Below are 13,551 nucleotides of genomic sequence, written 5' to 3'. Positions count from 1 at the left end.
TAGTGGACCCCATAAAGCCAGTCAATTTTAAGTTGAAAACGTAATTCCAGTGACAGTAAAGTTTTAAAGCCTTTATCTAAACTCACTCTCTCATGGTACTCTTCAATCACTTATCGATTCTCAGCCGAACTAGTAAAATTTCCCCTTCAGATGAGCAGGAGAACATATGACCGCAGCCGAACCCAGGCGTGAGGGGGGACACCGCGCCTCTCCTTCCCGCCTCACGGGATGGCTGAGGGGGACGAGGCAATGTGCCCGCGGCCGGGGCCCTGAGGGGACACTGGCTGCAGGGAACAAGCCTCGGACCAACCCCGGGGGAGGTGGAGGGACAAGGAGTCCCGTCCCGCTCAGGGAGGCCGGGCCCCCGGGGCGGGCCAGCGAGCGGCGGCCGGCTGAGGGGAGACCGCGCCACCAACCACCGCCCCGGCCCGTCCGGCCCCGCGCGCCAGGAGGTGGCCGCGGGGGGTCACGTGACCCCGCCCCTTCCCGGTTACGGCAGAAGCAGAAGTGGGAGCCCCGGGGCGGCGCGGCGGGGCGCGGGGAGCTGAGGCGTCGGTATCAGCAGCCGCTGGCACGGCCTCGCCGCGGGAGGCAGCTCCCCGCCGCTGCGCAGGTGAGGGCGTCCCCGGGGTGCGCCGGCGGCGGGACGCTGCCCGCGGGACGCTGCCCGCGGGCGGTGAGGGGCGGCCCCGGCCCGCCGGCTCTGCTCAGGCCCCCGTGGGCAGCAGGTGGCACCGCGCTGGGGCGGGGCAGCCGTGCCCGGCGCGGTTCGGGGGCGTGAGGGAGAGTCTTGTGAGGGGAGGCGAGACCTGTCGGCTTGAGGGGGCTCGGTGAGAGGGCTGGGCAGCGGGCGAGGGGCTGGGGGGTGTGAGGGGGAGCCGTGCCGGGGCATGGAGGGCGCCTGGCCTGGAGGGGACAAGGGCGTCTGGGGGCTCCCTGAGGGGACCTGACACCCCGCACCTTGTGACTGGCCGTGCTCTGCCGCAGGCCACCCTGCCGAAGAAGAAGGAAGGAAACCTTCACGGTGTCGGCTTGTGCCTGATGGCAGCCCCGTGCCACGCACATCCGTGCCTAGGGGTGCGGGCCCCAGCCCGGGGCCAGGGCTTCGGTCCCCGCCAGGCCGTGGCAGGTGGGCAACCATCTTGCTGTGGTTCCTCTCCCCTGCTTTCCGCCAGACCGCAAGGCTCCAAGGGCAGCAGCTGCACTGCAGAGCTCTGCACAGAGAGCCATGTGTTGTTGATCGTTACTAATTATTAGGGCTGTGGTACTGAACTGGTGTTGCTGGTGGATGTTCATACTGGCGGTGCTGTGCTGAGGCAGTGCCTGCTCGGGTGAAGTGACGCCTTAAATGCATCCAGAGGCAGGGCTAGGGGCAGAGGATGCAACAACCCTTGTGCAGTGCCCCAGATTACATGGGAAAACTTAGAAATTGACTGGAGTCAAATTTTGGATTGCACTTCTTGGTTGACCTTGGGTGCCTGGAAAGCACCTGCTGTGTCATATGGGTGAAGTTATAACAGAGTATGGCTTCATCAGTGATTATCTGAGATGTCCTTTGCTAGCCTGTACATTTATACTTTGCCTTTACTACAGTTTTTCCTCCCTTTCTTTGTGTTATCACAAAGAGAGTTAAGAGTTGTAGACTGATCTTCAGATAAGAAGGGTTTGTTTCTGAAACGCTGAAGTACTGTAATGAAGTAAAACTAAATATACAAGTTTTTGGATAGGTTAAGCAGGGACTTTTTTCTGTGTTCATGTTCACTTGGTTGCTTACAGCGAGTCTTTCTGACTTTTTAGTCTAAATCAGGCTTTTCAATAAAAAATAGTATCAAAACCACTCTTACAAAACCAGTAACAAATGGTCCCAGTTCTGCATGTGGTACAGGACGCCATCAAAGTTCAGCTCCTATAGTGTCTGCAGTCAAAGGGAAAAAGTCATGTATTGGTGTCTGTGTCTAAACTCTGTGATTATTATCTCACTTGTTGAATCGTGTAACTGATGCTGGACCTTTCGACTTTAGACTTCAATAACTCTTCAGTGGAAGAGCAGTAATGCTTCCATTGCACATAAGGGCGCCTTGTAGCTCAGCCCGCTGGTTTAGAGATACCCAGATAATGGGGTGATGAAGGTCATTACGGAGTTCTGCTGTGTGAATAGTTAGAAATATTGTTGATTCAAATAGCTGTGCAGTGATGGGTGTAAGAAGGCTGAGGGGCACCTCTGGGTGAGTGTAAGAAGACTCTTAATATTTAAAATGTTAGGTCTAATATCAAGGGCTTCCATTAGTTCTTTTGGGAGGTGTAGTATGTTTTACTGTTAGGAAGCTCTCTGTGACACTATTCTTAAACTGGAGCAGGTTGGTATGACTTGGGATTTAAGTTAGACTACAAACACCATTTGGTCTGTTTTTGGAAGAAAGAGCTGTGTTAAAAGGGGAAGTCCAGTATATTATATTCAGCGGAAACTGTTTAAGAAGCCACCTCTGAGAGACAGTTCCTTTGTACTAAGGGACTAATCTCTCAAAAAACCTGCTGCATTGCCTTTTGTTAAATAGCTATATTTAGAAACTCCTTGTTGTTTTAAGTCATATTTCATTTTACAGCTATACTTGGTACTGTAAAAGGCAGAGCAGATGTGTATTTTGTTATAGTCTCCTGAAAAACTATACTCATTTAAAGTTGAGGGTTTTATTGCAGCGAAGTGTTACTAAAATGGTTAAACCTGGTTCCAAATCATGGCATATTCCTTTTATTACATTTCTTAATGAAAAGAGCAAAGTGAGAAGACAGGGTTTCTTTTTTTGTCAGAAAACCAGACACTGTACAAAGATTTTAATTCAATTTAATTTTTTATTTTCTCCTCCTTTCATTTCTGTTATTATAAGTCATTGTAGCAAGACGACTATGGCTGTCTTGTTAGATACAAGCCCATGATAATTTAAATCATTATCTGATTAGTTCCAGGGAGTCAAAAAGGATCAGTTACACTCTGGCTAAAATCTGCCACTGCTTAATACCCTTAAAAGTTGTCTGTTCACTGTCAGGAAAGGAGGATCAGGGTATTTGTATTTTTTTCAGTATTGTAAGGAAAGAGTACTCCATTTTCTTATTACAATAACAAGCTTATAGATATTAAACATCAAATAACCTGCATAATGTTTTGCAAAACATTGAGTGAGATATGGTTCCTGCTGTAGAGTGCCTCAGGTTCACTGTGGGCAATGCAGAAGAGGCCACCCTACAGGTATGAAGGGACTGTTCGTTTCTCTGTTAGCTTAGAAAAAAAAAAAAAAAGTGTTTATTGAGGTGGTAGAATTTAAAAAGAGATTGGAAAGATTGCACTGGACAGCTTCAAAGTCAGACAGATTGTACCAAAAGCAGCTAGTGACACGATGTCGAAAGACAGTTTTGTGGTATTAATGAGAGCGAGCAGAAAAGAGCGCTCTTTAATGAAGAGCAGGTCAGGAGATAGTGACATGGGGTGAGGGGGAGGAGGGCTGGAAGAAGTTACGAAGGGGAAGCGAGAAGTGGTATGGTTGAATTAGCTATTAACACGGAAACTGAAACTTCTTGTGATGGAGAGTAGTGGACTGAGGAGAGAGGAGGAGAACCAGAGGAGACGCTGTGGCTGGTGGCTGCATGTGCACAGAGATTCTTTAAACCTGCCTGGCTCAGGGATGTGGTTAAGGGGGATGGTTGGGAACTGCGTGGCAGCGGCTTCTGCTACTTGTGTGAAAACGATACACTTCCTTCTTTGTGCATGGATGAAAGAGCAGCTTCCAGGGCATCCTGTTTGTAAATAATCTCTCTGAGGAGTAATCATGCTTGTAATTAGCTGTTTGATGCAATGATGTGTGGGAGACCGAAGCACAGAAACTTGCTAATATTTGTGACAGCTGCTGTATACGCATCTCTCTTTTGGCTGTTTTGTGCCAGGATGTGTCCTAAGTGTATGCACACAAATACCTTCCACCTGACATGTAAGTAAGGAAGAGTAGACTGTGTAGGAGAAACACAGCCATGAAGTTTTAAAAGTGCATAAACTGAGACTTTTTAGACATAGCCAACATTTGTTTCAGTATTTGTATTTACTCATATTTCCCCCTTATTTTCTTTATAGCTCTCAGAAAGACAGCTGGTTTAAATTCTCATATAGTTCTCATATACATTTAAATTCTGATATAGTGCAAGAGTTTGCACAAGCTGATGTCATTATTTCTTGTGTTATCTTGTCATTGGATTGCTATGCTTCAATCATCAGCACTTCTTCGCTCCTTGTGATGTAGTATCAAGAAGACAGCAACATTGGCTGCAGAGCCTGTGAGGCTTCTCAGATTTCAGAGGTCTTTTCAGGCAGCAAAGATCCTTCTTTAGTAATACAGGGTAAGAAGAAGAACAAACCTGCTGTAGTTCACCATGGGGACAGCGCTTTGATTATCTGAAGACAGCTTTAAGAATATAAATAAAAAAAGCCCTGGGAGAATAGAAAGATTTTGAGTATGATTCAAATCTGTTGCAAATATCTCTTTTCTCAAGTTGATATCTAGATTGTCAATACTTAGGACAAAATGGATTTCCAGATATTTCTCACAGTAGTGGAAATTAAATTATCCTCAGTTTCAAGAATGAAAAGTTTAACCTCCAGCTCGCATAGAACTCATGAGGTTTTTGTGGAACATAATTCTACAAATACCCTAAAACAATAAAGAAATTCCTATAGGAATGGTGATTTCTGATAAGAGCTACTTCTGTCTCTGTCAGAGAAAATATCTGTGAGCAAAGTTATCTCACTCTATAAAACAAATAAAAGCAGATCTGATGCTTGAAATGAATTTGGTAGGGTCAAAGTGCACATTTTTTGATGTCTTAGGAGACTCTTCAAGTCATCAAATCAAGATAAATATAGTCGGGGTTGGAAGTTTGTTTGAGGAAGTCTGTCTTACTTTAGACCTACCAGTAACAGTTGCCATTTTCTGGGGCAAAACCAGTATTGCTATTTGAAGGCTTCAGAGGTTGCATTCTTACTCCTTAGTGCTATGAGGTGCTGTTTTGGTAAAAGTGCATTTGGACAGAATATGTGGTGTATTATGCTTACATTTTACATTTGATGTGCATGTATAATTTGTAAGTGATGTACTTACTACAGAAAACCTGCTAGGTATTACGGAAGAGTATTCTATTCACAATTGTACTAGGTACCATTTTTGGCTATCTAATCAAGAGTAGTTTGTGTAACCGTCCCAGGAAGTAATCCTTCCTTAGCTGCTGGTTTTATTGGCAAAAATGTTGGAGGCTTGGTAAGTGAAATAAACTGCTGTGGTTAAAGCAATTTATGCAGTATATTTATATTTATACACTATTTTTTGGTTAGGAGAGGGTAGAAAATGCTACAGAGATACCAAATATTGCTCCTTTAGAAGAGGTTTTTAACATAGTTTGCTTTAATCTGAAGACCTTTTTTTATGTTTCCGATGCGTTCGTTAATTTTATTTAGGCTTAAATGCCTTCTTTGTTATGATCTAGGTTTTATTTTCCCTGACATTTCAATGGTTTGCATTCTTTGTATTATGCTCTTTTGTCCTTATTACTCAGGTATGCTTACATTTTGTATTTCTTCCAGTTCTTCTCTCTTTTTTTTCCTGTCATAATGCTGAGACTTTAGAGATGTAAATCTGTATTTGTAGTGATGGGGATGTACATGCAGTTGAAGATGTGCGTGCATAAAAGCATACTGGGAGTCATGCGCCTTAACTTGATTTTTATGTGTTTGGGCTAAACAGACCTTGGCTTACTTTATTTTGGTCTGGAACGCTACATACTTCTGTTTTAGAAGACTGAGGAAGCAGTTAGCGGTATGGTGAAGCTAGAAGAGAGGCATTGGTCTTGCTGAGAAATTTAGATCACAATTCATTGCATGCAGTAGCTGCTCCACCCAGCTCTTCGTTTTTAATAGATTTTGCAGCAGCGCGTCTACCAAAGTGTCACTGATACTGCCCTCTGTGAAAACTGTTTGTACTTTCTGTCAGGATGAAACAGCAAGGATGCTGTTAATGTTAGCCGTGTATCTGCCTTGTATTGAATGGGCAGGAGTCTCTATTAGGTAGCTTTAACTTACACAAATGTGATTTTTAAAGAAAAAAAATGCTGGTTTAAATACTGATTTTTCTCCCTTTTCTTTCTTTTTTCTTTCCAGGACACTGAAAACCATAGAAGTTTGATTAAGAAAAAAAAATGCCCAGAAAGAGTGTAGACTATGGAGTGCTGCCGGAGTATGAGAGAAGCCAGATCAAAAGGACCTTGGAGTTGGGAACTGTTATGACAGTATTCAGCCTTAAGAAGAGTAGTCCAGAAAGGAGGACTATTCAGGTCATAATGGAAACCAGGCAGGTAGCATGGAGCAAGACAGCCGACAAGATTGAAGGTTTCTGTGAGTATTTGCAAAGTGTACCTGAACTTGGAGTTATTAATAAATTGATGTGATTGTCAAATATTGTTTTAATGAGCCTTTATTGACGTAATGAAGTTTTTGGCTGAAAAGAGTTGTAGGAGAAGGATCTTCTGCAGCTTGTTATTTAGGTATCTAACACCACTTCAATATGGTTAATGTGCTTTTACTCTAAGCACTGTTCTCAAAGTCTTCATCTTTGAATATGGTGATATAGTGTTCTCTGAATTGAGTGACTGAGTGACAACTGTTTTCAATCGTTAAGCATCAAGATGTCTTGTAAATTCAAGCAAGTGGTACTTCTTTACCCCTTTTCTATCCAGAAGAAAATGACTCAAAATACAAGGAAACGGAATTAAAATTCTTTGTTTTATTTTTGTTATAAATGTTAATTTTTATTTTCTTAGGAAATTTGCTGTTTCAGGTTAGAAATCATTATTTAGGACCATTATGGGAAAGCACTAGTGACTTAGGAGGATGAAGCTGTGAGATATAAGTGATGAAGTCATAAGTTGACAATGTCTCTTGATATCTGAACTGGCTAAACCCACCATTTATAACAAGATTGGGAAATAGGAGTGTGTAAAGCTACATAGGACTGCAAAAGCTACGGTAGAAGAATAAAGTGAGACTAATCTTCAGTTCTTACTGAACATGGCTGATGTCCACCAGGCTCAGCCTGTGCTTTTGGGCATTTGTGCAGCTCCTGTTAGTACAATGGAATTACAGTGCTTGCATATGACTATATGGTAACTTTTTAAAAAATTTATTATGGGCATGATTTTACTATGCAACTGCTAAATGGTGTTTGTCTTCAATAAAGTCATTGAATTGTTTGCCTGAATTGCCAGAATAATTTATTGGTCAGCCTCAGCTAATATGAGGATCTGGGGCTATTTGGGAAAAGAAATTGTGATACGAAGTCAGAGTTTGGAGTTGGAGAGCTGGGAAGGCTGAGCAGGTACATTGGAGTGAGAGAATAAATACAGCATGGAGAATCTACAGAGGTGAAATCAAACTTACTTGGCAGAGAGGGATTTCAGTGAGAAACAAGATAATCAAGGCCTGAGAGAAGAAAAAGGGTTGAATGCAAGAAAGAGACAGAGGCATAATTAAGGGGGAAAAAAAGTCATAGATATGGAGAATAAAGCAGATGTTTCTCCCTGTAACGTTTTACTCTTTGGGGAGGCTTGGCTACATGTATGTGAATTCCAGTGGGAAAAAATCTACGTGGTACTGTTTCAGTGCTATCCCCTACAGAGAGCAACTGTGCAGGTACTCCAGTAGTGCAACAGACAGGAGCTCCTGGTGTTCTCTCTGGATGTGAGTACACACTAACGTGAGAGCAAACGGCAAGGAGGAGAATGGAGTTTGTCTGTTGAGTTGCGGATTTTTAGAAGGGTTTTTTTTGGTAAATACAATAAGTTAAAAATGCATTGATCTGTAAGGTTGCAAAGACAGGCACTGAAAAGTTGCATGATTTTTGGATTATCTGTGCAGCTGTCCTTCGTGCTCCTTACTTACAAGTAGTAAATCTGTTTGCTACTGTTTCCATTGGTTCCTGTCTCATTCCTTGTGCAGACTGGACCTGCAACTGGAAATGTGTTGGAATGAAAGGTTGGTTGTGTGGAGGATGGTTTTATCATTGGTGGTGAAAATATGGTCATATGCAGTGTTCTGGGAAAAAGCAAAAAGGTCTGGATCCCCTAATTTACCAGGTATTGTGGATCATAATCTTGCACTGCCCCTGTTTCTCATGTGAAAATGAGGGGAATTATCCCTTCCTATAATGACACATGTGAGTACATTACTGGTTCTGATATGCCCAGATCCTGAAGTGAGGTGTGCCAGAAAAAAAGTCCTGAGAGGAGATGAATAATTCAGTTATGAGAGCATGGCTTGAATATGCTTAACAAATAAAGCCTGGGGTTATGCACAGAGCACTGAGATCAAAAAAAAAAATAGAAAATGACCACTTAATGGGTGAACAATAGAGGCCTCTGGGAAAAAACAGTATGTGGTCATGTAGTTGAAGACTTATCGTAGCTGTTCGCACAGAAGGGCCGAATTTAAAGCTGTACAGACTGTGCATTCCAGATTTTAGGGTCAACTTTTTCAGTGCTTGACTTGTAATCTCCTTTTATCAAAGCTTCCTGGGGGTGGTGTGTGTTTGTGGTAATATATCTTGATAATTAAGTAGTTTGCTCTATGCATATATTTTAACACTTCTTTTAAAAGAAGGTAGATATTATAGTTGGACTCTACATCTGGATATTCCAACAGGATGATGACTTGCTTCCAGTTACACAGGCAGTCATTACTAGAGCAGAGAATATAGCTACAGACCTGTGACTTACCCAAAGGTCATCTGCCTCTCTCCCCCAAAATTGTAATACTGTAGCAGTCTTTTTACTTGAGCAACATTTAAGTGACCTTTATAACAATGGAAACTTTAGGTCATACTCTAAAGCACGAATATGCAAAATACTGTTTTGTTGTCTTAAAAACCAAAAAATCTGCCCAAAACCAAGATGTATTTTGCAGGCATTGTTTCAGAATATGTTATGAACAGTTGTTACAATTTACCATGAACTGTATCTGATCTACTTGAAATGAAAGTCACTGCAGCTTTAACTTGCTGACAGTGTTTTTACTGAAGAGGAAGGAAATATTTTATTTATTTATTTAGTTATTTAAATGTTGCTACTGCTGCTTTTGACTGAGACTCAGGCTTTGTTTTTGCTTGAAAAGTGGAAAAATTATGTATTTGAAGCTTTCATATTTGATAATTGAATGGATAAGCTTCTTGAATACTGATGACAATTAATATTTGTATTTCTCTGGAGCTATACTGAGGAGATGGTACCAACTTTGTGGTAGGAGAAAAGTTATTTTGGCTTGTGTATATATTAATGTATATATGAATGACCCCAAGTATTCACTGGTGGATTGTGTTGGCTTTGTGAAAAACAAAACCTACATTTTTGAGGTGTTTTTTTTTTTAGCAGCTGAGGGCATAGAATTATCATTTCAATTATTATATTGTTTAATGTGCTTGTGCTGTACAATAAATATTTGTGATGCAGTCTTAGCGGTTGCTATTTACATGTGCTACAGTCCAATAAGAATTAATAGTCAGTACGGGTGGGAAAGTTAAGATAGCTTCCTGTTGTGTGTGTGCCATTTTAACTCAAGTTTGGCAGCTGCTCTTTACAGAAGGCAGAGAACTGAATGTTTGCATCTGCTATGGGGTTTGTGTTTCTAAATCAGATAGTGGGGAGAGTTCTTAAGCTTTGGGACACAGAAATAGGCTGCTAATAGAGAAGATGAAGACCAACTTTTATATTTTAATTCTCTTCCTTTGAAAATTAAGAAAAAAAGTTTGTTTTTCTCCCTCTAACGGCCCTGTATAGTGTTGGGAATTTTGGATGTCATAGTGTTGATTTTCTTGCTGGTGAACTGTAATGTGTGAAGGACACTCAAATTCCTCTAAGCCAGAGTTGCTCATAATTATTACAAAGGCCTTTTTCAAGTTTGGTTAATATTATTTTAGAAGTGATTTAAGTTAAACCTCACAATAACAAAAAGGCAGCTACTCTTATTCTAGAATAAATTGACCTGTGCAAGGGAGATGTGGGATTAGCTATACTGATATAACTGTTTAGATAACCCCATGGCCCCAAATGTGGCAGTATTGTGTATTTTAAATTGCATTACTCTTGAGAGGGACCTTTTCATTAAAAACCTGTCAGCATTTCTGTTTAGAATAGAGCAAAAGAGTTGCTAAAATTATGGTTGTTTCCTGCTCAGTGCAGATGTGTTTCTGTGGATGAGTAAGTAAAATGGAGATACCTTTCTTTAGAAAACTCTTTCTAGACCCAAGCCTTTGGTGTGGTAAGAAGTGAGGATACACAAAGGCTAGGAAATCTGGCTTAAGCAGTCTCTGTCTTCATTGGTGTGGCTCAGGCCACACAATGTCTAAGTACTGGAGATTTTACACTGACCTTCTGGAAGCCTTGAGTCACCATATACAAAAGGAATTTTCTAATAAAAATGAACTGGGATGAAACCTCTGTATTTTTCTCTAAATGAAAGAATACAGGTTGGTAGTGTCCTTTAGGGAAGGATAGGTTATTTCAACAGTAGAATAAAAGGCCAGATTTTAAGCTGGTATGTATCAAGTCCTCTCTGATCTGTAAAGATAGAATCTACCATAACCTAAAATAAAACCCCGTATTTGAAGAATTAAGAAATTGTGTAGCACCATTCTCAGCACCGCAGTAACTCCCGAGCTAAAAAGAGTGACCAAAAACCTCAGTTGCTCTATTAAAGTGAGGGGACTTGATACATTATGTACCAGCTCTCTACTAGTGCCAGTCCTCCCTGCCCACCTGCAAGAGAGGGGAAAGAGCAACCCATCAGTGTCTGCTCACACCCTTCCTGAGTTGTCCTAATGGTGTTGGTAACCTGTGCACGAACAGTCTTTGTTTCCTGTAGAGCTGTGCAGCCAAGAGTTGTTCAAGTCAAGTGAGTTCTTGGATGATATTTCAGTTTTCATGAGGTCAAGCTAGCTGTTGAGCTTGTCCAAGTTATTCAGACTTGCTGAAGACAGTGGATTTTGCTGTTTGTAAGGAAACTGATCCTCTTGTACAATCTGTGTTTCTTCGGTTTATTGTGATCCTGCTGTTGTAAAATGTAATGCTTTATAGGCCCAAACAAAGATTGAGTGACTGTGGATTGTCTTCCTTTCTTTTTAGCCTGTAGAGTTAGGAGAGACTGGTAAATGAGCACCTTTCAAGACAAGTTAAATAAAATTTGTCCATGTTTTCCATTTTGTGGGAGCTTCAAGTTTTCTTCTAGATGAGAGGGGAAAGATAGGCAATGAAAAGAGAGGGGCTGCCTGTCCTGGAGTGTTTTTCAGGTTTAGTGGAGGCCAGGAAGGTTTTTAGTGCTGCTGCTCTTTTAGTCACCTGCTAAGAGTGCAGAGTACGTTATGTATGTATACCTTTCCTACGTCAGCGAGGTCCAACACAACCCACTGTCAAAACCAAATGGGTAGAAGGGAGCAATGCACCTTTGAAAAAATGTTTTTATCGTGGATGTTTGGCATGCAGTGTTTCATCAGTGTATTAAAATGAATGCCAGCAACATGTGCTTCCTTATGTGGGCCTGCAAAGAGCTATGCAAATAGCTGAAGGAAGCAGGTCTGAGCTAAATGTGACTGTGTTCACCCATGCTTGGGCTTCTTTTAGTCATCTTGCTATTGTTCTATACATAGAGACATTTTAGATGCCCTAATAGCTCTTAAGATCATCTGAGGGGAATACTTGTAGATGCTGGCTACAAAATGTCGGAGCTTTTTCTTCTGCCTCTTACTTACTAATGACATTTCTTTGTATTCTGCATTGTCCTCATTTTAAACTGTTAAAGGTAACCTGAAGTTTGCTAGTTGGGCTATAGGACTGCTTGTGGGGCTCAGAATCTCAATGCTATTGATCCTAAGTTACGTGGCTCATCAGTGCCAAAAGAATGGTTTAATTTCTGATGACGAGGAATGGTGTGGGTTTTAGTTCTTTTGTTTTCTTTTGTTCCCCCTCTCCTGTTGTGCTTTGTATGTTGCAGTGTGGTATTAATACTTCATGGGATCACCCATGCTTTGAAGCCACTGTGGGTTTTTTTGCCCCCATTTATATTTCTTGGTATGCACACTAACTCTGCTTTCAGTGGAGCCCCTGTCATTGGTTTCAGTAGGAGAAATTTGCTCTGCTTATTCGATAAGAAGTTTTGGTGGAACATTGCATTAATATTTCCCCACAGATAGACTGACCCAACAAAAAGGTTAGTGCCTTTGATGCAGAATGCACGAGGTCTTGGGGAGTGAGGGTTATTAATAGGAATAGTATTTCTGACTGTGTGTGAAATAACTTTGAGGTAATATTTTCACAGCCTAATATTAAGCAGATAATGTACAAGGCTAGTTTCACCTGTCTGCTCAGATAGTCAGCTGAGAGAATGGAAGGCTCCTCCAGAGCAAAGTTTAGTTCCTGCTCTGGATTACTGTTTGCTGGAGTCTCTTGCTCTGGCCGTTGACTATATAAAAAGCATAATAACATCAGCTTCCTAACTCTGAGGCAGTGTGGGGTTTTTTGTGCTTTGTTGCTCTCATCTATACAGTCGGTTTAAGTATGGGAGTTCTGTTGCAAAGCATTGTAAGCATAAAAATGTAATTTGAATGTTGAGAGGAATTCTGAGTGTAAAAGCACAGAAATAAAGGAACAATTTTTGCAGGGCCATGGGTCTAAAACTCATGGCACTAGATCTGCAGCTGGTGTCAGATACCATTGCCAGGAAAAGTAAATGAATCTCTTGGAAGTGTGGGGTGGAGGACCGCAGTCTACCCCCACCGCTTTTCCTTGCTGTAGCACAGCCTGACTTAGAAGCTGCCTGGTGCTAGGGAAGGTATTTGGCAACTTTGATTATGTAGCAGGGGAATGTGTGTGGTGGGGGAATGTGTTCTTCATCAAGTGATACCTTGTGCAAGTGGGAGCCAGTGTGCCTTGGCTATGGATCGTTTACCCATAGGTTTTATTGACCATTGTAGATTCATGGGTTTGTAATTTAAGAACTACAGATCTTGGTAACTATAGTAGAGCTAATGTAACTTTTGCTTTACCAACACGTGAAAGAAGGAAGCTTCAGTTTCCTTGTATGGAGGGAATTGATTTGCTTGTTTAATTTTTAATGGGCCTTTTTCTTGCAGAAACTAATTTATGCATGCTAGATAGATGACTGTGAAGCTGTGACTTAGCAGCATGATTTATTGCAGTGTGTTGCTCAGTGTGTCACTTCCTTATGGTTCTGCTGTGTATTTTTATTGTGTGTTTACGCTTTACAACTGTGCGTGGGTCTGCCTGGTGGCCCTTGGGTCATGCACACCCTGTGTTGTTTCTCCTCACTTCAAACTGGCACAGGCTGGCCACACAATGGGTGTGTGTTGTACATCCCCGTGGTATCTGGGGGTCACTTCTGCCTCCGCGTCAGCTACTCTGATGTGTTGTTTCTTTGCTTCGATACCAAATGGCCCACAAACAAGTGTACTGTCATAG

The 13,551-nt window shown here is 41.8% G+C and overlaps 1 protein-coding gene across 3 annotated transcripts in view; it reads left to right on the top strand.

Annotated features, from left to right (window-relative positions):
• Positions 1 to 495: 495 nt before the first annotated feature.
• The window catches only part of PLCG2 (phospholipase C gamma 2), a 69,616-nt gene continuing 56,560 nt past the window's right edge, over positions 496 to 13,551 (top strand). For all 3 annotated transcript variants that reach the window (XR_012625070.1, XM_074839312.1, XM_074839311.1), the window contains exons 1-2: positions 496 to 613; positions 6,194 to 6,427. Coding sequence is in view for 2 of the 3 variants with exons in the window: in XM_074839312.1 (XP_074695413.1) it covers positions 6,232 to 6,427 (196 nt within the window). In the remaining variant the exon portion in view is untranslated. The remainder of the gene's footprint in view (positions 614 to 6,193; positions 6,428 to 13,551) is intronic.

The sequence above is a fragment of the Strix aluco genome, chromosome 14 (genome assembly GCF_031877795.1).
Source record: "Strix aluco isolate bStrAlu1 chromosome 14, bStrAlu1.hap1, whole genome shotgun sequence".
Classification (NCBI taxonomy): domain Eukaryota; kingdom Metazoa; phylum Chordata; class Aves; order Strigiformes; family Strigidae; genus Strix; species Strix aluco.
The sequence above is the reverse complement of the archived record's forward strand: the minus strand, read 5'-3'. Positions and strand labels throughout refer to the sequence as shown.